Source organism: Chiloscyllium plagiosum, unplaced genomic scaffold (assembly GCF_037043375.1).
Source record: "Chiloscyllium plagiosum isolate Xiang-an unplaced genomic scaffold, Cpla_swu_hap1 HiC_scaffold_34, whole genome shotgun sequence".
Taxonomy (NCBI): domain Eukaryota; kingdom Metazoa; phylum Chordata; class Chondrichthyes; order Orectolobiformes; family Hemiscylliidae; genus Chiloscyllium; species Chiloscyllium plagiosum.
In genome coordinates, this window is record NW_028270172.1 from 9,279,130 (window position 1) to 9,304,633 (window position 25,504).

Consider the following 25,504-nt stretch of genomic DNA (forward strand, 5'->3'; position numbering starts at 1 on the left):
TGATCTCCAATGATAATATTTTACATAATGTGCATACACTTTATTAACTGCAAAAGTCATCATAACTATACTCTCCTTCCACATGTATGGCAACAAATTGGCACCTACTGACTTGAGTCAAGAGTGTGGCGCTGGAAAAGCGCCATAGCATCTGAGGACCAGGCGAATCGACGTTTTGGGCAAAAGCCATTCATCAGGAAGGGCTTTTGTCAGAAACATCGATTCTCCTTCTCCTTGGATGCTGCTTGACCTGCTGTGCTTTTTCAGCACCACACACACACTCTTGATTCTGATCTCCAGCATCTGCAGTCCTCGCTTTCATCTATTGGCTTGAGTCATTTTTCTGATTCTGACGTATCTTATATAGCATTTAAAATTGTGCCACTTTAATATTTTCTCAAATGTGAAGTTGAAAGAAGTCTGACAGTGGAGTTTTCACTTTTAGGTAGTATATGGGAATTACGATGACTTGCCCTTTATGGGAAAGAGCTGTTGCATTCCTCAATCCCAAGGGATCTCCCTACTACAGAATTTTCATACTTTGAACAAGAACCAAATTAAACAAAACACTGAAAGCCTTTTGCAACATCAAAGCATTTAAGGTCACTGGAAGACGTGAAGAGTTCTCATCTTTTTACATGTTGAAAATCGCACAACACCAGGTTATAGCCCACCAGGTTTATTTGAAAATACAAGCTTTAGGAGCGCTGTTCCTTCATCAGGTAGCTAGCTTGTATTTTCAAATGAACCTGTTGGATTATAACCTGGTGTTGTGATTTTCAACTTTGTCCACCCCAAATAGGCTGCCAGAGGAAGTGGTGGAAGCTAATACATTTGCAACATTTAAAAGTCATCTGGACGGGTATATAAATAGAAAGGGATTGGAAGGATATGGGCCGGGTGCTGGCAGGTGGGACTAGATTGGGTTGGGATATCTGGTCAGCATGGACGAGTTGGACTGCAGGATCTGTTTCTGTGCTGTATATCTCTACGACTATGATTCTAGTCCAACACCAGCACCTCCATCTTTTTACATTGGTTTCCTTTGGCAAACCTGGGCTTCAATCAACTAGGAGAAAGTGAAGGCTGCAGATGCTGGAGATCAGAGCTGAAAAATGTGTTGCTGGAAAAGCACAGCAGGTTAGGCAGCATTGAAGGAGCAGGAGAATCGACGTTTCGGGCAGAAGCCCTCCAGGATGTCAACGCTCCTGTTCCTCGGATGCTGCCTGATCTGCTGTGCTTTTCCAGCATTACACTTTTCGACTCTGACTCTCCAACATCTGTAGTCCTCACTTTCTCCCTCCCGCTTCACCTTGGGAGGCATAGTTTCAGTGGAATGGTTCCTGTTTTACTTTACAGAATCTGTATTCTTTGCATGTGCCATTTGTAGTGTTGTATCTGTTTTACCTTTCCTAGTCAGATAATGTTGCTTTGGCAACATGAAGGATGCTGGGAAGCTAATGGTAGGTACTCTGCAGTCGCTTCCAACTGTAGTGCCTCAGAATTTGACAGATGTCACACTTGACTCTTGAATTATCATGCTTGCATAATAAAGTTTAAATATCATGAGTGATGAAGCAAAAATTCACTTCAATTATTCTCTGCGCTCTGCATCCATTTCTCCCATATAAATGGTATTACAGAGGCTGGGTACTGTGAGGTATTGTATCATAGGTATCTTTACCAGCTCACTATATTTACTGAACCTGAGTTCCCATTCATTCACTCATTCAGAACTCCTTGTATTTACTATAATGCATTTTCATTCATTCATCTCTTTTTAAAAAACCCTTTCAACCCATTAGTGCTTCTTCAATCCTTATCAGCCCCACACTCTAATCTTGTTTAGGCCTATTTCTACATCAAAAACTACCTCCTGAGTAAGTGTCAATATAGTAACGTATTCAAAACAATACCCTCCTAATGTAGTGTCTACATGACTCAACCAAAACTTTGGAAACATTATTATTATATTAATCAGCCTTTATCAACCATCACTCAGGACCTGAATAGATTACAGAACTTCAGTTTCCCCAACTACTATATATTAAACAGAGCCGCTATCCCCTTTGCCGTCAAAACAGTGCTTCCGTAAAACTGCACGAATGAAGGAGCACTGTCAAAACGGCAAATAGTAAATAAAATCTCTCGACCCAGCTGCGGTAATCAGTTTAAAATCCTTAATAAAAGAATAATGTATATGTATAATTTCTAACTTATTTAGATATACAGGCCTACACTTTCACTAACAGTTACTAGCATTTATGAACTTAAAAGATAAAAGGATGAATACCTTTTAATTATGCAAGCAGACTGGACACTCTTAGCAGCCAGCACTTAACAAATGTCTAAATGATCTCCTGCTTCCAAACTTCTTTGTACAATAGATAAAGCCATGTAACCCTATAATAGTAGAATGTTAATGTGTGTAGGAATGGTGTACAAAGAGGCTACTGTAAGAATTGTACTTTGGGATTCCATTGTCACCTCGAACTATGCTACTGCAGTTGCTGAATAGAGGCTATTTTCACCACTCGGTGATTTTGGTCGTTATTTGAATACAATCCCACTCTACTTTAGCTCCTGAAATCAAATGTTGTGTAAGTAGTTAGCCTAGGCTAATCCTGTGCACCTTCTTGAGGTGAGGTAACAAGTGGCATTGGTAGAAGTTGGAAAATTGATATCTATCTTGCTACTTTAGCCAGAATTGGTGAGTATAGACATAAGGAAAGGAAATGTGGACAAACATGAGAGAAGTATAAAAATGACTAATGTTGTGAGGAGCAAATTTTTACAAAAGTATATTTATGTTTTTTTTTACTCCGTTTTAGTTTTTGTGATGTGGAGGTACCGGCATTGGACTGGAGTGGGCAACATTTAAAAATCTCAACACCAGGGTTCTAGTCCAGCAGGTCTATTCAAAAGTACAAGCTTTTGGAGCACTGCTTCTTCGTCAGATAGCTAGTGGGGCAGGATCATAGTAAAAGATCAAAGTGTCGTACAATTGATGCAAAGTATTGAACAAACCACAATTGCTGTTAAGTCTTTAATTGCTGGTTTCGATTCATTAATATGTAAATTCCAGAACTTCTTTCAAGTCATATTCCTAAGATAACTGAAGACTTTATATTTACAAAACAGTGACATCTCAACTCAGACAATGCATTAAAGGTGTAGGGTTAGAGTTTATCTGTATTCCAACCTTGAGCTAGACCGGTTCTGTTTCCAAAGTAGGAATTTGTAAAATGTCACATGAACTGACTGCTGACAGATTGTGTGCTTTTTGAACAAAATAGAAGCGTCTGCACATACAAATTCACCCCATAGACTTTTGTGTATGTGCGTGTGTGTACGGGAGAGAGTTGAGAGTGTGAGCATGAGCGTGACTGAGTATATGTGAGAGGGTGTGTGTGTCTGAGAGAGAGAGGGTGTATGAGAGAGGTCTGCATGAGTGTGTGTGTGTGTGTGTATAGTGTGGTGGGGTCACCTGTAGTGTAATATGAGTCCAAGATCCCAGTTGAGGACATCCTCATGAGTACCAAATTTTTCTAACAGCGTCTGCTCTCCAACTCTGCATTGATGCATATCCCGAAGTCCGCTTTGGAGGATGGTCACCTAAAGATCCAAGGCCGAATGTCCTTGACTGCTGATATGTTCCCCGACTGAGAGGGAACATCCCTGTCTGACAATTTTTGCACGGTGTCCATGCATCCATGCCAACACTGACATGTCATGCAGTGGTCGCCATGACAGGGTTGTATGGTGTTGTGGTCTATGTTGTCATGGCGACCACTGCAAGTCATGTTAGTATCGACATGGATACTACCATTACATGTAGGGACACCACCCACCGCGTGCGCCGCAGGTACTCATGTGACTCGGCTAAATGGCTATCTCATAGCTGCAGGCGAGGATGCCTGAGGCATAGTACATTGGCGAGGCCAAGCAGACGCTACAACAACGGATGAATGGACACCGTGCAAACATCACCAGACAGGGATGTTCCCTATCAGTTGGGGAACGCATCAGCAGTTAAGGACATTCGGGTGACCGTCCTCCAAGGCGGACTTCAGGATACGCAACAATACAGAGTTGGCTAGCAGAGGCTGGTAGACAAGTTTGATACCCATGAGGATGGCCTCAACTGGGATCTTGGGTTCGCGTCACACTACAGGTGATCTACATATATATATTCTACATATACGCGCAGACTCTCTCTCATACACATGCTCTCTCTTAGATACACACACGAACACACTCACGTGCACGCCCTCTCACAGGCATATACCCATCCACGCGCACACATTTCCCCTCTCATACTCTCACACAGGTGCATGCACTCTCTCTCCCCCTCTCACGGATGCACATCTATTTGCATTTGCAGATTTATATTTGCAGGTACATTCTATTTTGTTCAAAAGCGCACAATCTGTCATCAGTCAGTCCATGTGACATTTTATAAATTCCTATTTTGGAAATAGAATGTGTCTGACTCAAGTTTGGAATACAGGCAGACTCTAACCTCGCATCTTTAATACGTTGTCTGAGTTGAGATGTCACTTTTTTTATATAAAGCCTTAAATTATCTTAGGAATGTGACTGAAAGAAGTTCTGGGACTTGCATATTTATGAATCAAAACCTGTAACCCATTCTAAGCGATTGAAGACTTAACAATGATCTAGATTTGTTCAGTACATTGTATTAGTTGTAGCAAGCTTGGAATAATTGGATTATTTGGGCTGCCAGAGGACGTCGTGGAGGCTAATACAATTGCAACATTTAAAAGGCATCCGGATGGGTACGTGAATAGGAAGGGTTTAGAGGGATATGGGCTGGGAGCTAGCAGGTGGGACTAGATTGGATTGGGGTATTTGGTCGGCATGGACGAGTTGGACCGAAGGGTCTGTTTCTGTGTTGTACATCTGTGACTCTATGACTATGACACTTTGATCTTTTACTATAAACTTTATGTCCTATGATCCTGCCCCACTAGCTACCTCATGAAGAAGCAGTGCTCTGAAAGCTTGTACTTTTGAACAAACCTGTTGGACTATAACCTGGGTGTTGTGATCTTTGTTTTACCTTTTTTTGTTTTTTAGACACAGTAATGGCTTCGTGAGAAGTAGTACTTAATGAAAACAAATAAATGTCAGTTCATTCAAGTCTCCTTGTCAGTGCTGAACCACTGAAACTCTTGATAAAAATTAGCAAACTGTTTTTATAATCAGCGATTAATTTAACATTTATCCTTTTCCTTAGACTTGTCAGCTGAGAGAACATTGAACCCAATCTTGCATTTCATTCCTCAGGACCAATGTGAAGCTGCTATTTCTCTATAAAACAGTGTACTTCAGCCCCAGTCTCTCAGAACTACCCCTTACTTTACCCTGGTGGCATTTATTCATTTCCTACACAAACATCTTGAAGCTTGTCTAATTACCAATGAATGCAAGATTAAAGATAATTCTGTGCAGTTGACTTTTTGGATTGGATCCAAGTTTCTCTCACAAAGGACACTTGGAGTCTTTCTTTCTCTTTGTCCGGATAGATTTAAGCATAAGCGTGGAAGTACTGAATGCGATGGCGCTACCAAGTTCCATTGAACTCACCACCATCTTCTGATGGGCAATAAATGCTGGCCCATAATCTATGAATGAATTTTTATGAATAGTCAAATTAAAAACAAAAAGAGCTATCCTTTTCCTTGGTGCAATTGAGCAAGTGTTGGTGTTGAAATCTGCCTTCAGTTTTCCCCCATTTTAGACTTTACTCACTGTAACAAGTGTCATGGGAAATTGGCTAGTATTTTACAAATTAGACTCGTGTGCCTGGTTTTGTACAAATAATAAATGACTGTTCATTTCCTCCTGGGGTAATATTTATTGATGTAATTGAGACAATTCAAAAGGTTGTGCCCCCTCACCAAATTTGAGATGGTCACAGTTCTTGGTTTCATGCCAAAAATGAATCCAGTCTTAGCTTCCCAAGGCTGATAACTGTTTCCTGCTGTGCTTAAACTTTCAAACCCTGAAAATAGTTGCCAAGTGAATGGAGTTTCGCTCCCCCTTCAGTGTATCATTATTGCCTGGAGTTACAATTTGTTGCTTCTACTTCCCGGCTACAGACCAATAACGTAATATAACGCAGTCTTGGTGCAAATTACAAAATCACAGATACAATTGGAGAATTCAATAAGATAATGGGAGGTTAAATTTTAACACCCATCCTTTTTCTTTATAGATCGAGCTGGCAGCATAAGCACATTAGATTCTTTGGATTTTGCTCGGTATTCTGATGATGGTAATCGGGAGACTGATGAACGGGTGGCAGGTAAGCATCATCTTGAATGTCTTGGCATAAACTAATACAATATTTCTCTGATAGTGTACCTTTTCAAATTCTTTGTACATGTGGCAAACTTATGTGATCAAGTCCTATTTAGACTGGACAAATCTCTTATTTTTTACAAATTTTACCCTGAAATTTGGTGAAGGGATTTCTATTTGACCACAAGTTAAACAAATTGTCATAAATACCGTCCCACCCCCAGAAATTGTGTTCTCCCTTTTCATATTATAAAAAGGACTGCTATTCACAAATGTTATTATGAATGTTTCCCTTTCAGACTTTAACTACAATGTGAAAATAAAAATCGGCAGTCGTTAGTGTTTAAAACTAAAAATAAACCACATGAGATGGTGGCTTGACTAGGAAAGCTTTGAATATTTTAGTTTCAACTTGGAATTTGCTATTGCTCTGTCATTAACTGATGCAGCTAGATCTGAGAGAGGAGAACTGACTGACCGATACTTTTTGTCTCCAGCCTTGTTTCTTTCAGTTAAACAAAGAGCATTTGGTTTTGTGAATAGAAAAAGGTCTGAAATTGCCATTGAAAGAAAGTTAGTGCAAGTGCGTACACCTCAAGAAACATTCATTTGTTGCAGGACATTTGAGTAAAGGTCTAGTATAAACGTAATTTAAATTTTAGGGGTATGGTGCTACCAATTAATAAACACATGGATTGGAAAATAAACTGTGACAATTATAACATCGATAGGAAGGAATAGTTGGAAAATTTGAGCATAAGAATTGTTTTCTTCATCTTTACAGTGCAGCATGTTTGTATGTTTTCGAATGTAGTGCATTCAACTAATATATTAGATATTCGCATTCAGTGTTAAAGTGAAGCTCATTTCCATTTTAGCTTGTTTGGATGTAAATGGGAACAACGCAGACGTGTTTAGTAAGGAATTATGTTTCCAGGTTCTATGCAGTGCTTTGGATTTATTGAATATTTCTGTGATCATGTTGAATTGCAGAGCAGCTTGAAAGGGCTGAATGACCTACTGTTCTATTTCCTATGTTCTTATGGACAGGCATCTCTTTATATATTTTAGCAAGATTGCTGAATTGTGCAAGTTGTAATTTATGTTAATTGTAACCAATTCTTTCTCATCCTTTTGAGATGTCAAGTACTATAACATTTAATGGGAGTACAACTGGGGTTCAACTAGTGAGAGATTAGTTTCTGACAACAGTGTGACTAATTTGATGGTTTCTTTGCAGGATAATATAAATAAGAATTTGTCCAGCCAAACATTGTGTATTTTGTTCCCAAACAGAGGAGCAGTATCTTGGTCTGGAACTTAAGATACTTCATCTTAGACGCTAACATTCCATTTTCCTCCTTAATCCCTACCAGACGTTTGTTCATGTTGTTCAAGAAATCAAATTTAACCTTTCAAGTATGGAAGTCTTAAAGTGACGCTACATTTACTTTCACAGTGAAACACATTATGGAATTGAATTGCCAGTCGACAGTACACACTCACTGACTTCTACTGCTCAAGGCCTTCTTGATAAGTTGTAAGTGAAGTGTGTCATTGGTGAATCTGAATAGCTGACAGCTGCTATGTTCCACTTCATCTTTTTCACTCAAGTTAAGGCCAATACTTTGCATCAAATTACAGGAAGTTCAATAATCTTTGTCACATGAATAATATCGCCTTCAGGCAGAAAGCTATAATAGTTCTGAATAGGAATTTCAGTCTATTATTTGATTTCATTATTTAAGTTTGAACACAACCTGCATGAGCTTGCTGTCGGTGAGTGTAACTGAAGACATTTACAAAGCTCCGCATACCACAAAATCACTGCATATGACAATAGACAATAGGTGCAGGAGTAGGTCATTCTGCCCTTTGAGCCTGCACCACCATTGAATATGATCATGGCTGATCATCCTTAATCAGTATCCTGTTCCTGCCTTATCTCCATAACCCTTGATTCCACAATCCTTGAGAGCTCTATCCAACTCTTTCTTAAATGAATCCAGAGAGTGGGCCTCCACTGCCCTCCGCAGCAGAGCATACCACCCAGCCACCACTCTCTGGGTGAAGACGTTTCTCCTCATCTCTGTCCTATATGGTCTGCCCTGTATTTTTAAGCTGTGTCCTCTGGTTCGGCACTCACCCATAAGCGGAAACATGTTTCCTGCTGCCAGAGTGTCCAATCCTTTAATAATCTTATACGTCTCAATCAGATCCCCTCTCAGTCTTCTAAACTCAAGGGTAGCTGAAAATGTGTTGCTGGAAAAGCGCAGCAGGTCAGGCAGCATCCAGGGAACAGGAGAATCGACGTTTCGGGCATAAGCCCTTCTTCAGGAACTCAAGGGTATACAAGCCCAGATGCTCCAGTCTTTCAGTGTAATCCCGCCATTCCAGGAATTGACCTCGTGAACCTGCACTCCCTCAATAGCCAGAATGTCTTTCCTCAAATTTGGAGACCAGAACTGCACACAGTACTCCAGGTGTGGTCTCACCAGGGCCCTGCACAGCTGCAGAAGCACCTCTTTGCTTCTATACTCAATCCCTCTTGTTATGAAGGCCAGCATGCTATTAGCCTTCTTCACTACCTGCTGTACCTGCATGCTTACCTTCATTGACTGGTGTACAAGAACACCCAGATCTCTCTGTACAGCCCCTTTACCTAAATTGATTCCATTTAGATAGTAATTTGCCTTCCTGTTCTTGCCACCAAAGTGGATAACCATACATTTCTCAACATTAAACTGCAACTGGGCTGCAACTGCATAGAATGTTCACAACTGGATGTATTACTTTTCCAATTAAAATGAGTTTTGGATTAATCTTGCTCTCCAGTATAGATTATATAGTTAATATAGTTTACCTGTTATGCCGTGTGACACCTAGTGTAGCAGCCTGAGTTCCTGATGGGTAGGTCTTGCGCAGCTGGCTGGAGCTGTGAGGTTGAACTGCAAGGATTCCCTAATCCTGACTTTCATCTAGTTTTGGGACTGCATTTAGTGAATTAAGACATTTTACCTTACACTAGAGTGGTGCTAGAAAAGCACAGCAGTTCAGGCAGCATCCGAGGAGCAGTAAAATCAACGTTTCAACCAAAAACCCTTCATCAGGAATACCTTACGCTGCCAACCACCTGAAATCCAGTGCCTCGAGCTGGTAGTGTTTGTGTAAATTGGGTGTAGTGTGAAGTCCAGTCAGCTTGCTTATAACATTTTCCAAGAGAGTCTGTGCTGGCATGATGGCTGGTAAATAATTGAATAGCATGAGGCTTTGGAATCCAAATGAGGTAAGCAGGAATCAAGAGGGCAAGGAAGAAGTGTTACCAATGCTGGCAATAGCACTGGAACAGTCTTGCTGGCTGGACTGTTCCATTTGACTGATGAGGACAGCAGAGGAGAGATGGTACAAGGAATGTGAAATTTGATGGAGACTTTCACCACCAAGAGCGCACATTCTAATAATTTGGTGGCAACACACACTCCCCGTAAAGTGTCTTCTGCTTTCACCTTGTTTATTGTCAGTATGCGATTATGGTGCGGGGAGGTAAGAGTGGGTGGAAAGCTGTTAACTTTAAATGATCTATAATACAAGATATATATCGTGGGATCACAAAAGTACCTGAACTAAGCTCAAAAGGCCATTGTTGTTCAAGCTTTGGTTACCTTTATATTTGGTTATGTGCCATGAATGAGAGCAGCTCTGTGGGAAAGCTATATTTATCGAAATGTTTTTGTTCAAGGTAGGCGCTTTTTATTTTTAGCATATCTCTCTAAATTTCTATACTTCTGTTGAGCATTGAACCTGAATCCTATTCCAAATGGAAACATTTGCACATGTGGCATTCTTTGAACTCTTGTCTAGAGCAATTGTAGACAAATTAGAAGGTTGCATAAATTATGCTATAGGCCTGACATTTCTGTCAGATTTATTTTGCATGTTTAGAATTCACTTGGGGCATGTTATGTATAAGTCTAAACCTGTCCATTGTAAGAAATATGTACATGTATAGCACAGAAATCATAATCATGGTGGTGCAGTTTGTGTTTTTCCACAGGCTGACATAAAGAACGATCTAATATAGTGTGATGTAAATGACTGGTACTACTTTTTTCCTGAGGTCTTTTTTAACTGTTGATATTTATTATTAGCATAGTCAAATGAACAGCAGAGTAAGATATATTTCACAAGGCATACATGAAACGAAGCCATGTTTAAACCAGCACATAGGCATAAAGGTGCCTTAGTACTTATCAGTGCTGAGTTGTTGCTGTAACCTGATCTCACGTGATCCCTTTCTGTTTCACAAGTATTGTGTTCTTTGTGCCTGTAGTTCATTGAAACTGAACCTTGCTATTTATTATATTCTGCTCCATCTGTGAAATTCTGTAGTTTCTTTCCTTTTGCATCCATTTGAATTAGTTGTCCTGCACTGTTGATCTGCATTATTGGGACAATAGTAAAAAATTAAATTTACAAAAATATCTACTTGTTCAGCATTGTAATTTTATAGAATTTTATACTACTACTTAGAATTTAAGATACGGGGAAGGGGAATGACCTTCCATAGGCTTAATACTACTTGAATTCTTATTTGGAAGCACTGAGACAGTAATTGACCAACTGCAGTCTGTTGTTCTGGTTCCAAAACTCATACCCAACATGTAGCAGCTGCCTCACTCATTGCTTCCATACAGCAGTGCATCAGGTTTGGGGCTTGAGGGAAGGTAAACGAACAGTGTAGCATGCAGGTTCCCTCATATACTCTGCTATTACTAATAAAACAGCATTTCTTTTAATCTCTACATTTTAGTTTAATTTTCAATTCCAACAAAAGAATTCGTGGCAGATCAACTGTAAATCTGCTAATTCAGTGATTTTCTTGAAAGTCATTCAGTTACAGCATAAAACAATTTCCAAGTTGCTATTTAATTGATGTATATGCAAATTGTGGATCTGTTTAATAATTTAAACTAACAGATTACTAAGGCTAAAAGAAAAACAGAACTGGAATCCAGATTCCTGATTGCTGTCACTGATCCTAGTTGGTAACACTCACTTGTGTCAAAGCTTTTGGATTCATATCCCAATTCAGGGTTTAAGAACAAAATTCAAAAGCTTCTACTGTAATACTGAGAGTATTCTGCATGATTGGAGGTGCTGCTTTTTTTGCTGAATTGAGGTCCCCTCTGCTGTCAAGTCAACCAAAAGAAAAATCCCATGGCACTACTTGGCAGACGAGTAAGGAAGTTATCTTAGTGTGCTAGCCAATATCTGTCACTCAAATTACATCATAAAAATAGACTATTTGGTTATTATCATATTGTATTAGTCAGAGCTTGATACATACAAATTGACTTCTAAGTTGCCTGCATTGCAATAGTGACTATGCTTCAAAAAAACCTCCTTGGCAGTAAAGCATTGACATACCCTGTGGCTGTGAAAAACACCAAACGCAAGTTTGCGTTTTCTTGTAGGAAATTGTCTCTCTGAATATTGGAAGCATTTGCAGTTTGAGTACAAATTTACTTGCAGTCCCACGTTTCCCAGTCAAACACATATGATAGTGCATTCGTCATAATTACTTCTTATATGGAAAAGAAAACATATAAAACATTTTGACAATTGGAAATATTCTGTTTTAAACCAAGTAGTGAGTTAAAATTAACTAATCTAATCTTTAAAGTTGACAAATTTATTTGAACTTTGAGAATTAATTCATCTTTTTTCAAACCCTCTTCCATTCCAACTAGCAAAATAAAAGGTAAATTACTTGCAATATTAATGAAAGGAGTTTAAAGGATATTTATTATTCAGAACTTTTGGTGATGAATGCCAGTATGAAAGTAAAAGAAAAAGTGAATTACTTTCCCTTTAGGTTAAGAGACTCCTGGTATGAAATTTCCTTAGGTCAGCATATATCAATGGCACTTTGCATCAAAGCAAACTTTACAAGAAATTTCAAAACTTTGAAATGTTCCAGATATAAAAAGTATTTTTACTTACTTTAGGGTAGTTTTGATTAAGTTGAAATTTCACCTTGGCAATAATTTGAGCTAATTCAGGATTGAGGTGTCTTTCATTTTATGTGGTGGGCCTAATCAGACATCCCGACAGTTGGGCCACAATCATGAAATAGTCAGAAATAGTTTGCATTTCACCTTTCTTTCAAATGTAAATGTAAAGGACTTGTATTAAGTCTGAACTGGCAACATAACTACTACCATATTGATTCTCATCATGATATTTAAATATGTCAGAAAGAGTCCTACATATGCTTCAGGACTCTTACAAAATATATGGGATGTTGGCTGGAGCATTTGCAAGCTCCAAATAGTCTTGCAGTTTGACCATAGCCTAAACAATGCACCTTTAAAGGGACTACTCGAGGGTGTTGTAGAAACATAAGCAAATTAATTCTTCACCTATCTCCACTACAACTTCTCTGTTGGCCACTACCAATCTGTACTCCAATCTGCTGCAATATTTTCTACTCCCTGTCCACCTTCTTTTCCTTCCCACCATTTCTCATCAAACTCCAATCAAACTAACTCCAACTTCTCAATCTCCAAAACTATGTCATTGACGGCAGTGTTGCAGTGTCATTGTTTATTCAGTGTGATTAAGATAATACTCACACCTTGGAAAACAGCACTGCTGTTGGTTTATTTACCTTGTGTGTGTTCAAGAGAAAGATTTCCAAAAATTCTCTTGGCATTGAGGCTAAAATGAGTAATTTCATGCTAAAGTTGCATTGTTGACTCAACCAGCCAGCAACTTTCCTACTGTATAAGGAATATAGCAGGACTGATAACCTTCCTGTTCATTAAAGTTGACCTGAGGAAAATTGGGTAAATGCTACCAGAAGCAATTAATAACTTGCATCTATTTAAACACTTCAATTACAGCAAACTCTCCCAAGACTTCTCACAAGAATATTATGCAGTTCCATTTCAAATATTCAATAATGACATTGTAGAATAGGTGAGCAGACATTTGGTCAAACATGGCATTTTAGGAACATCTTAAAGGTGTAGGAGAAGCAGAGAGATCTAGAGAGGGAATTCTAGAGTTCAGATTTAGCCAACTTAAGCACGCCAGTGGTGGAGAATGTATCTCAATTTCTGATCCTCCTTTGCCTCCAGTAGAGTTTGCAGGATTGAATTAAAGCTGATGTTAATTTCTAAAAGCGGTCACAGTGACTGCAAGTATCTCCAAGTCAGTCAGTCTCAATACCATTTTTGCAAAGTGAATTACGTGACTAGTTTTCAGTTGATGTTAGCAAAGTGCATTTGCTCTGATGGACTGGCAAGAATGGGACAGCAAGAAAGTAAGACATGGTTGATCACAACGTAATGTCCAAGACTGAGCAACTTTCAGCAAAGCAGGTTTGATCTTCCAAATCTCCGATCACTATTTGCATTCCATATGTACTTGCAGATCAACAATGCATTAGAATACTATGTAGCCCATGCTTGTATCTCTATCAGCTCTTGATCTGTGCATACATAACATTATGTCAGCACATTTCAAGACCAAATTAGATAATTTTGTTTTCGATCCAAACTGAAATTTTATGATTCGTGGCAATTTTAAACTGTGAATTTTTTTCCATACTGTGTTTTTGTTTCAGCAGTGATTTTCTGTTTTGCTTTTAATAAGATGTCGGTTAAACGTACACAGTTGTGGTTGACAGGAGTTTAATATCAATAGAGAAATGAACAATACTGCTTTTGTTTTTGCAGGAGAGGTGGGGAAAAATATCATGGTAACCTTTTCAGTTGGGTTTGTGTGTGATGGAAGTTCCTGACATTATAGTTATGATAATTGGGTATTAAATGTGGCAGGCAGATTTGTCTTTTCTCATTCTTTATATGGGCTTGCAATTGAGGTATCTTCAGGCAACTGTTGTGCAACAAGAAATATCTGAACAGTCTATCTAATGAATGCTAACTGGTATTTGCAGTGTTTTAGTCAAATAAAAGCTTTGTAGTGTGTAATTATGGTCCTGTTGCCTATTGTGCATAGGGATGCAGGTTGCTGTTCCATTAAGTATTTTGGTCTGGAGTTTTCACTCAAGTACATTTTTAAAAATAAAATCAATCTCCTGTTGGTGTACCTCATTCAAAAAGCTTACAGCATCTTGAGCATAATTTGAGTTTTTACCAACTTTTGTACTGCTTTTAAAGCTGATTTTGTGGTCACAGCCCCCAGGGTGAACTCATCTATATTGGGAGTTTCAATAATTGAATTTGGCTACAGGCCTTTGAGGAGGTTTCAAAAAAATTCAACTAAAACCTGTGAAGACTTGAACTGTATAAATTATGAATGTCAATTAATTGTTTCTTTACACTTACTAAGGAGCTGACTGCTGTACTTTAATCTGAACGCAAAATAGGTTCTTTTTGTGTGAACTATTTTGGTAATTTCAAATCCACTTTCAGTTGATAAATGCATATTTCCTGAAACCCATTTATTACTATATTATTCAACCTCCAATAGGTTACTACTCTAAAGAATGTAAAGTAATATTTTAAAAAGCAATTAAAACAATTGGGCCAATTGGATCATAACATTTTCCATAATTTACCATGAGTATTGTTCTTTGGCACCCACCCTTCCTCGGAGACACAATTAGATGTTTTGTCTTGCTTTGTTTGTGACTAGAATTAAGCGCTTTGTTGTAATCAGTGAGCTTCGAGCTGGTATATCAGCAGCTACTATCTATTTGAAAATTATCATTTAATTAAAACCCACAAAGAATTCATTGTCACACAGTGACTTGTATAAAGGTTGTTTTTTGTCCAACAATAAGATATTTGTATTAAATTGTAAACCATTTAATATGACAGTTGAAAATTATAAATTCAATGAAAAATGACCTCCAACCTGAGGTCTCCCATTCACTGTTTCTCGTGAAGCTGTAAATTGTAAGATACATCTTCCTCATCATGGCTGGAAACATAAGTATGTGTCATACTGAAAGAGTAGAGCTCACAGTTTTGCGTATACAAGATAGTATCTTGTGACAAGGCTAAATTTGGGTTTTCTTGGCAATTTGAAAATATGCAGTCTTATCCTTGATGAGAATGTGTTACAAAATGGAGTATGATCATACCTTGTTCAATTGCACTATGTTCTTGTCCTACTCGTGAGTGAATGGTACTTGGCAACTTATTGCCAGACAAGCCTTTCAGAAGATAATGTATTGTCTAAGTTGGTGGAATGGGAGGTGTCAGCTACAAAATCTATCTTGATAATGCCATAATAAGGATGCAAGCAGTACCATTGTACCTTAACCAGTATGCAGCTAATTGCAATCTGTTAGATCCAAAACCAACAATGGAAGTGCAAAAACTTCAGCAGAAGCTAACTGGGACTAAGTTTGAAAACACTGAGCTTCCATTGTCTGGTTCCAAAAATGGAACAAGCCCATACAACTAAAACTGAAAATCAGCCTGGTCATTTTCTTGACAAAGTGCAAGCTTAGACTAGAAGTTTAAAAATGTATATTTGGAATGGTGGCACAGTATGTCCACAAGATTTGTTAGTCATGCCTACCTTCCTTGAACTGCTATGCTCACCAGTGTGCTACAGGGGACAACAGCAGGAGAGGATTATTCAATCTACTTTTAGCATTCCAGCCGGTGAAATTACCCATCCAAAATTGTTCCTGCTTGTTATTGAAGGTTTTAGTTATTAGAAAATTTGAGAAAACTGCAGAGTCTCCAGAACACTGCACCGCATTGTATAAAATAAATGACACTGGAACTAGTACCAGTGCTATGGATATACAGAGCCTGTTGAGTACAAGAAAGCGTGAGACCGTGTCATCACATTTGTACTCTAAATTTCATAATATCTATTTACTGGTGGTAATTATGCATAGGGTCTTGTGTTCTCCAAATGAAAAGGCTTATTGTGAAATGTTTTCCTGTCATGTTGCGTGGGTTCACCTTTCCTTTAGGATTGTTATAAAGAAACCCTCGTTTAGCATTTTTTTACTTTTGCAGTTGCTGCTGTAGTTATACCTACTGGGATTATCTCTAATGTACTTTAACTCAAATTGGAATATCTTGCTCAGCTTTCATTGCATCTTTTTCCTTTTGTCAGCTTAACTTGATAATTCCCTGTAACTTTTGTATTATTTGCCAGTAGTTGCTATAGGGATTAAGTATAACTACACTACTTGAGGCTTCAATATATTTTTTGTGCAATTTAACCAGGATAAATTTTTTTCTCCGTGATATCATTTTACTGTTTTCATTAAGAAGCTCCTTTTCCTCTTAGAAACAAATTTTAAGATTTGGATAAATTGCATTAAGTATATGAAAGTATGGAAAAAATTTCACCAAGCTGTTCTGAAGCAAACTCTGCTGCATGTATTCACAAGATTCCATAAGTTGCATGCGTTCTGTTTTCAAAACTGTTTTTTCTTTTATTTTCACACCCATCCTTGTTTTTATTTTCCCTTTTTCTTGGTTGGATTCCTCTGTGTGTTTAATACAATCCCTGTCCAGTCCTGGAATTTGAACTACGGAAAGCCAAGGAGACCATTCAGTCCCTTCGTGCCAACCTGACACAAGCTGCAGGTGGTGTACATTATACTTTCTTCTCTTTCTGCTTTCATAATGCATAATCAAACCTAGAACATTTAACATTCGTGTTAATCTACTTTTGCTTTTTCAGCCTTCACAGAGAATGATGTTCCTTTACAGGAACGGAAAAATTATAAATCCAGCCCTGAAATTCAGGTAAGATTTTGTGGGGGCAAAGCAAATGAGTTTTATTTTATTGGAAAGCTTGATACTACCAGAGGAAGCAAAATACTTTCTTGGATCAGTTTTTTTAGTGTTTGAATACCTAGATTTGTTGTGTTTGGCATAAAGGTGTTCTTAATTGGTGGGGTTAATAAGAGAGCATTGATCCATGCTCCTTTCAAGTGAATTGTTTGTGTCTGAGAACATATTGTTGAAATATGCTTTGCCTATCCTATGATAAATTCCTAAATTTTCTTGGTTGCATACAGAGTTATGTAGTGTCCATTCATACCAACATTGTCTTTTCTCAGTTATCCTCGATATTTTGTGTCTCTAATTATAATTAACTGCCCTAACATTACATTCTGTTGAGTTGCAATTAACTGAGGTAATGGTACCTTACCAGCTTCCATGATTTGGCACATTGCAATTCCCAACAATATTTGCTAATGTAGAGTCTACTGTTGATTTTTGCCACATCACCGAAAGGCCAATAGCAAGAATAAGGATGTGCCAAACATTTTTAGTTGTGGACAAGTTATTTTTCCCACAAGTCTGATTCCCACATACAGTCTGTCACTCTACAGATTTTCCTCATACGTTTCCTTGCTGTGTTCAGTTAGTTCTCAAAAAGTCTAAGCATCAAGATTCTTGTCACTGAATTGTAAATTAAACTTTTTCTCCTTGATTCCTAGAAAGCACTGTTGCCTTTCTTCTCCTTTGCTGGCATTTGCAAAGGTCACTGCGCAAAATAAGAAGTCCTGATGTAAGAAGGGGTGGGGGGGTCAACATTTTAGCATACTTGTTATTTGGGATTCCAGAAGTAACCCATCTCTAATAATGTTAAATTTCTGTGATCTAACTGGAATGCATAAAGAAAAGAATGTTGATTTGATTGTTGAAGTTCACTTGTATTTCAAATTGCCTTTTCATCTGTGTAATCTGAACTGTTTTCTAAAATTTGAAGCGATGCACTGTATTAGATGAAGCAATGAGTATGATCAGTGGTGCAAACTGAGCACTTTCTAATCTCCAAAACACTCATTCTGATTGTTAAATTTCAATTCTCAAAATTATAATGGCATCTTCTATTGGGTTGATCTCGTTCTTGTTTTCCTTTTAACGTTTTTTATGTGTATAGTACTTTTGGATGTAGTATTTTAAATTTGTAAGGCCTGAGAGAGATTAACGAGATTTAAGGTGACCAAAATTGATGAAGTTGAATAAGTAAATGAGTAATATATTCCACCAGCAGAAGAGTCATTAACCCAAGGACGCAGCTTTACGATAATCGGCAAGAGAGCCAGGGGTAGATGAGGAGAAATTATTTTTATACAGCAAATTATGATTGCAATTTACTGCCTAACAGATTGGTGAAAATGGGTACAAGAGTAACTTTCAAAAGGGAATTCAATAATAATTGAAGAGTATATATTTACACAACTGTAGAGTTGTATTGAGGGAATGGGACTAATTGGGTCCATCTTTCAAGAAGCAACACAGGCACAGTGGGCCTTCTGCCTTTGTTCTGTTCTGTACGATTGTATAGTATGATTCTATAAGGTCCGAGACATTCCATTTCTTAATGGAGCAATAATTGTTCTAATATTCTGCATCAAACCCAAATCAAACGGAGCCCTTATTGAGCTAAATCTTGTTTTTTGATTATTTGCCATTTACTTCCACTTAAACAAGATTAAATAAAATTGAATCAATATATTTACGGTGCATTTTTACAAAAAATATGTAAAGTTGTAGATAAAGAAGCCAGGGTTGTATGTTTCTCAAAGAAAGTAAGGTGAGTCTTGGTCTCTATTGCTAGACAGCTACATCAGGTGATTAGGAGGTGAGCCTGGGGAATTATCAATGGTAATAATTCGAATTGGTAGAAGCATTCAGATTTTGTTTTCACTCTTGAGGACATAAAAATATCCCAGAAATTCTTGTAAGCCAAAAGACAAAATGAAGGGAAGGACTTCGAACAGTTACAATCACCAACAAACTAGAACTGAAGGCTGTCGACTCACTAGGACCTGATGGCCTGCATCTTAACATAAAAGAAGTTGCTACTGAGATAGTAGATGCATGGTTTTAATTTTCCAAATGTTAGAAAAACAGGAATTATAATTTAGAGTCTAGCCACCCTTCATCAGAACTGATAAATGGTCATTGGACTCAAAACATTAACTCTGTTCTTTTCTACTGAAGCTGCCAGACCTGTTGAGTTTCTCCAACATTTTCTGTTTTTGTTTTGAGTTCCAGCACCCGTAGTTTTGGCTTTATTTAAGCTACAGGTCAGTTCGCTTGATATCTGTCATAGAGAAAATGCTGGAATCTTATTAAGGTGGTTATAGCCGGACACTTAAATTTCAAAACAATCTGGCACAGTCAACGTGGTTTTGTGAAAGGCAAATCTCATTTGATAATTTACTAGAGTTCTTTGAGGAATGCAACAAACAGTATGGACAAAGGGAAACCCATGGATTTCCAGAGACATTTTCAAAGGTTACTGCATAAAATATGAGGTCCTGTTGCAAGGACAGGAGGGTCAACATTTTAGCATGAAAAGAGGATTAGTTGACTAACCGGAAGAGAATAGAGATGATTGGCTCTTTTTTATATTGGCAAGCTGTAACTAATGGAGTGTCACAGGGAGCAGTGCTGGGGCCTCAACTATTCACAATCTATATTAATGATATGAAGGTATTGAATCTAAGTCTGCTAGATTTACTTTGTCGAAAAGAACAGAAAAGCAGGTTCTATTTCAATGGAGAGAGTTTGCAGAACCCCACAATCTGGAGAAAATTTGATGAATCACAAAAAGTTAGTATGCAGCTACATCAGGTGATTAGGAGGTGATGGTATTATTGCTAGCCTATTAATCCAGAGATCAAGATAATGTTCTGGGGGTGTGGGTTCAAATCCTGCATGGGAGGAGATGTGATTTGAATTTGGTTTTCAAAACAAAATCTGGAATTAAGCATCTAATGATGACCACAAAACCATTGTCAATTGTTGGAACCTATCTGATTCACTAATTCCTTTGTAGAAAGGAAACTTGCCATCTTTACCTGGTCTGGCCTATGACTGCAGACCCACAGGAATGTGACTGACTCCTAGATGCCTTCTGGGTCGCTAGGGATGGGCAATAAGTACCCATATCCCTTGAATAATTTTTAAAATCCTTATATAAACAAATCAATATTGTTATGAGTCTACTGTTTTGGAAAAGAGAGTCATCTATCTTTAATCATGTTCCAGTGATATGAGTGTGAAATCATAATGTGAAATTATATTTCTAAGGTTTTTGATAACTGCTAAAGGATTTGATAACTGATAAAGGATTTTTAGGTTAATGTCTGTAGAATGGTGAAGTTTGTTTAGCTACTTTCATCTAGCTTGAAAATTTGAGAAATGAACTCTGCACTTTTAAGATAGCAAGTTTTGAGAAGATTTGTAGCTCAGATTGAGGTTCAGGGTGTAGGTTTGCTTGCTGAGCTGGAAGGTTCATTTTTAGACATTTCGTCACCATAATAGGTACCATCAGTGAGCCTCCGGATGAAGCACAGGTGGTGTAGCCCAATTTCTATTTACGTTTGTGTTTCCTTGGGTTGGTGATGTCATTTCCCTGAACATCAACCTGGCTATCGACAAACACATTGACTTGGATCCCATTTACCACCCCCTGAGAAAAAGAACAGGAAATGACATCACCATAGGAAATGGCATCACCAACCAAGGAAACCCAACCCCAAAGTAGGCTACACCACCAGTGCTTCATCTGGAGGCTCACTGAAGATGTTACCTAGTATGGTGGCGAAACATCTGAAAACGGACCTTCCAGGCCAGCAAGCAAACCTATATCCAGCACTTTTAGGGTCTCCTGTTTTGTGGAAAGAATTTCATGTTTTCCATTCACAGAATATTCTTAGATGCTTTGCCTTATTGAGCTCAAACTCTTCTTCTTTTTTATATATATATAGGAAGCTGTTAAACCTCTTGAAAAAAGAGCATTAAATTTCCTCGTGAATGAATATTTATTGAAGATTAATTACAAACTCACCTCAATAACCTTTTCAGATGAAAATGATGACCAGGTAATATTTCAATTATGCAAAAGCAAGCGTTAACTAATATTTGAACACTTTACTTTCTATAATGTGTAATGCACTTGTTTATATAAAGGTTCCCAGTAAGCTTTAAATGATATTTCTTAACAGAATGATTGGTGGAAGAATCACCACTACATTTATATCTGATTATTTGAAGTAATCTGATTATTTGAATATTCAAGTGTACATGGCATTTCGAAAGGACAGGGACCTGGGAAAAGGTGATGAGGTACTTTTGTTAATTAAGAAAGAAATTAGTGCAATAGGAGTGATGCCCTCCGTTCTAAAGATAAAGAATCAGTTTGGGTGGTGATCTGAAATAGTAAATATAAGTCGTAATTTGTGGAAGTCGTTTATATGCCCCCTAGCAGAAGGGATATACAAGAAGAAAATAATGGTTTTTGCATGGAATGATCGTGTATGATTGCAATCTATATAGATTAGACAAAATGTGAATTTAGCCGAGAGGATAAGTTCATGAGTATTTTTGAGACATCATTCTGAGAGCAGCATGTTCTGGAAAGAAAACTATTCCAGATCTGGTAATGTGCAAAAAGACAGGATTAAATATTTCATAGTAAAGGTGCCCTCAGGAGGCAGTGAAAAGAAGTCTTTTCATATTTGAATTACTTCTTTTAAGCTCTTTTGCTTTTTTTTCCCTGTAACGTCTGTTTGTGAAGAGAGAGAGGGAGAGGTAAATGCTTTCTGGCTGCAACATCTGGATGTGTTTTCTATTCTGCTGCTCTTGGCGCCTACAGCTTTTTAAAATTCTGTTATTCACTTGATGTTGCTTTTTGGAAGCGCATCATGACACACAGTTAGCCAAAATATGTAACACTTGATCTTCAAGTTACAGAACTTTCCTGGTGCTCCAGTTATAGCAGTTTAACTTCCATTGCACTTTATACTCGCCAAGAAAAGGAAAAATACATGATCGCTTAAAATACCTGCCAATGTTTTGTCTGTGCTTAATTTAATCAATGTCTTGAACCCAGCCCCTGCAGTTGATGTCTGATCCAGGTGAGGATTCATCACCGGTTCTCCATTTTTAAAGTTCAGTAAAGTAGGACCATGTACATTTTCCTCTGGTTATTGTAGAGTTGTGAGATTAGTTCCTAAAAATTCTTATTTTGTCACAAGGCGCTTGTGTGTAATCAATATTATACTTTGTAATGCATTTAATTTATAATGATGGAAAAGCTCCCATGGAAAATATTCTTCAGTATTTTTCTTCAATCTGTTTAGGATTTTGAGTTGTGGGATGATGTTGGATTAAACATTCCAAAACCGCCAGACCTGTTGCAGATGTATCGGGAGTATGGCAGCCATGCAACCTCATCAAAAGAAATGAAGGATGTGGCTGTTCAAGCGGAGCTGGATGACTTGGAAGAGCTCCCAAGCGTCGAAGAATCAGCCATATTACAGCAACTGCAGTTAGAAGAGGTGAGAGAAATTTCAACTGAACAGAACGGTGTCAACGTTTTGAAACTAGTTCACTGCTTCTTACATTTACCATGTTGGGATAGCAGATTGAGGCTTGGAAATACAGTTTAAGCTGGTAGCAATTTAATAAACATTAAGTCAAATGAAATGTTTGCCTTTATTTTAGGAAAGGTTTAAAAGTAAATTGTTTCCCTTGTGTCAGTAATTTGCATAAATGTATAAGTATACTCAGTACTACCTTGCATTGTGAAAATGAGAAAATGTTCTTTTGGTACCCCCACACCTGATGTCTTGTGGGATCAAGCAGATCAGGGTGGGTTCAGGTCCAAGCAGTGCTGTATACTTAGCTAGCTGTTTTCACCAAAGGTAGAGGCTTACATTGAACTGTTGGTTCATATTTAGAGATATTACCTGTTAGTTGTAGTCCTATACATGTACAGCATGGAAACTGATCCGTGCTGACCAGATATCCTAAATTAATCTAATCCAATTTTCCAGCATTTGGCCCATATCTCTCTGAACCCTTCCAATTCATGTACCCGCCCAAATGCCTTTTTATTGTGCCATCCTCCATCGCTTCCTCCGGCAGCTCATTCCATGCACTCACCACCCTCTCCCCTGTAGGTCCCTTTTATATCTTTCCCCTCTCACCTCCTCCATTCTAATTGCTAAATAAGCAACCCAATTACACGTTCTAATTGGGGAATTTCAGTGAAATAAAGTTTTTGAAGTGAATTGGAAGATGCTTACCCTTGAGTAGGTAATGTCCTATTTAAATATTTAGATTAAACTTAAATATTGGATAAAGGTATGCTTAAAATAGCATTACAGAATCTCTTTGCAAAGCTGTATTAAATTGATTTCTACATGTTAATATAATATATATTTTTCTCCAGCAAACAAAAATAGTGCAAGAGCTGCAAGATCAACTTCATGTCTTAAACAATGAGAAAATATCCCTTTCATTGCAAATCCGACAGCTTAAGAGGTATGTGAGTTTGTGAAGGAATGTGAAGTCGTCACTTTGTCCAATTTAGCTGAAATTCACCTCTGTCTCCTGTGAACATTTTAAAATTCCAATACAAAAACTGGATTTAATACAAGAGAAGATTTTATCACTCATTTGTTGACCATTCTTTTCACTGTATGCAGGTCTGTAAGTTATTTTTGGTGCTTAATCCTAAAAGCTTGCTTCAATTTTAATTGAGAAAGAATTCAAATGTGTTCCACATTAGTCATTCGAAACTGCAGCAGTGCTAATCTGCGGATGGTGTCTACTTAGTCTCCACGTTCAACATTTTTCAAGTCCTTGCACCTCCACCTAACTCAGTTGGCAAAATGAAACTTCTGATCCAACTTGAACGCAGTTCTTTTCCTGTATTAAAGTTAGCTGAACTCAAATATCTGTTCATGCTAAGATTCAAGAATTTGATTTTGCACAGATCCTAGCACAATTATCACTAATGCTTATTGCGTTATAGCAGTTTTCATGAAATGTTATTGCGCATGACAAATTTTGGAAATTGCATATTACGTGGTCACGGTTTTACAACACAGTCAAAATTTAAAAACTTTTTAACAGAATGTCAAAAATCTTGTATTATGCCAGTAATTGATTCTATTTTAATTCTAACAGTGAAATAGAAGCCCTCAAGCGGCAGAGCTTAGCTGCTGTGCCTACCGCCACTGATAGCATGGTGCATTCTCCAGCCATGACAGAACAAGTGCCTGAGAATCGACCCGTGGATAGTGGGGAGTACCTGGACATCAGGAGTTTTGAAAGGAATAGCTGTAGCGAAGAGAAGGAGGTCTCCACTACTTACCCAAAAGACACTATCACTGATTATACCTGTCCTTCTGTCACTTCAGTTACAGCAACAACACTAACGACAAATAACAAGAAAGAAACTGAACCGGCGATAGTTTGTTCTAAGTCAGTTCATGAGCCTGTACAGTTTGATAAACCAAACAGGTCAGTTGCTGTTGTAAGTGCCAACGGAATAACGTGCAATTGATCTGATTCATAGGAATAATATGCTATGTATCTCTTTTATTTGGTTTGCTTTCATGTATATTAATCTCATCTCCAATTTTGGAAGAAATCTATTTTGACAAGCTGTTAATCTGCTTGTTATGCTTAATCACTGAGCATCTTTTTGGATTACTGTTCACTGTCATCAGGAAAGGACTCTTACAAAATCAGTAAAATACATCACTAGAAACTTTGAACTACTTGCGAAAGCTATCATCATCCATGCTGCGCTTTCTGTATTATCAAATTTATCTAGTACTTTTCACACATGTTCATCACAGTTAGAGCAAGTGATTATGTAAACAATTTGGTATCCCAGGAACCATAATATGCTGGGTTCTGAATAGATCTGAGCAATTGCAAGCACTTGTCCTATAATCCTCAAATGCTTCAAGTGGGTCAGCAATTTGGTTTCCAGATCTTTGATGGGATTTGTTATATGCTTCACTACTGAAATTTTTTTTTTTTGGACAAGGGGTGTGACTGTTGAGCTAAGGGAGCAGTGAAAGTTTAATCATACATACTCAGGATATTGCAATGATGACTGTCCATACAAAAGTAATTACCATTCACAGTTTAAAGTTTTCACTTATTCATATTCTGTAGCGAAATCATTACTCGCAAATTGTCAAGTGTCAGTAGTAAATATCACTGAATGTAACACAGCTGAATTCAACTCCGAATCTACAATGGAGGGGGTGTTGAATTTGGTTTTGCTTTTCTTTTGTTTGGAGGGGTAAGTAGGGAGTAGAATGTTTTTGCTCCCTTGGCTCACTGGTCACACACTTACTGCTGTGTCAAAGCATTAAGGGGTCAAGTCCTATTCCGGTGAC

The 25,504-nt window shown here is 37.9% G+C and overlaps 1 protein-coding gene and 1 long non-coding RNA gene across 8 annotated transcripts in view; one reads left to right on the plus strand and one right to left on the minus strand.

Moving 5' to 3' along the window:
• Positions 1–25,504, plus strand: part of relch (RAB11 binding and LisH domain, coiled-coil and HEAT repeat containing) — a 91,682-nt gene that overhangs the window by 10,894 nt on the left and 55,284 nt on the right. For 6 of the 7 annotated variants that reach the window (XR_015752805.1, XM_043719605.2, XM_043719607.2 and 3 more), the window contains exons 2-8: positions 6,242–6,331; positions 16,845–16,916; positions 17,014–17,078; positions 21,068–21,181; positions 22,442–22,639; positions 23,536–23,627; positions 24,276–24,611. Coding sequence is in view for 6 of the 7 variants with exons in the window: in XM_043719605.2 (XP_043575540.2) it covers positions 6,242–6,331; positions 16,845–16,916; positions 17,014–17,078; positions 21,068–21,181; positions 22,442–22,639; positions 23,536–23,627; positions 24,276–24,611 (967 nt within the window). In the remaining variant the exon portion in view is untranslated. The remainder of the gene's footprint in view (positions 1–6,241; positions 6,332–16,844; positions 16,917–17,013; positions 17,079–21,067; positions 21,182–22,441; positions 22,640–23,535; positions 23,628–24,275; positions 24,612–25,504) is intronic. The other variant, XM_043719610.2, reaches the window with a different exon arrangement.
• LOC148141119 (uncharacterized) overlaps positions 10,617–25,504 on the minus strand; it is a 79,417-nt gene continuing 64,529 nt past the window's right edge. The window contains exon 4 of the long non-coding RNA XR_015752806.1: positions 10,617–10,764. This is a non-coding gene — a long non-coding RNA (uncharacterized LOC148141119). The remainder of the gene's footprint in view (positions 10,765–25,504) is intronic.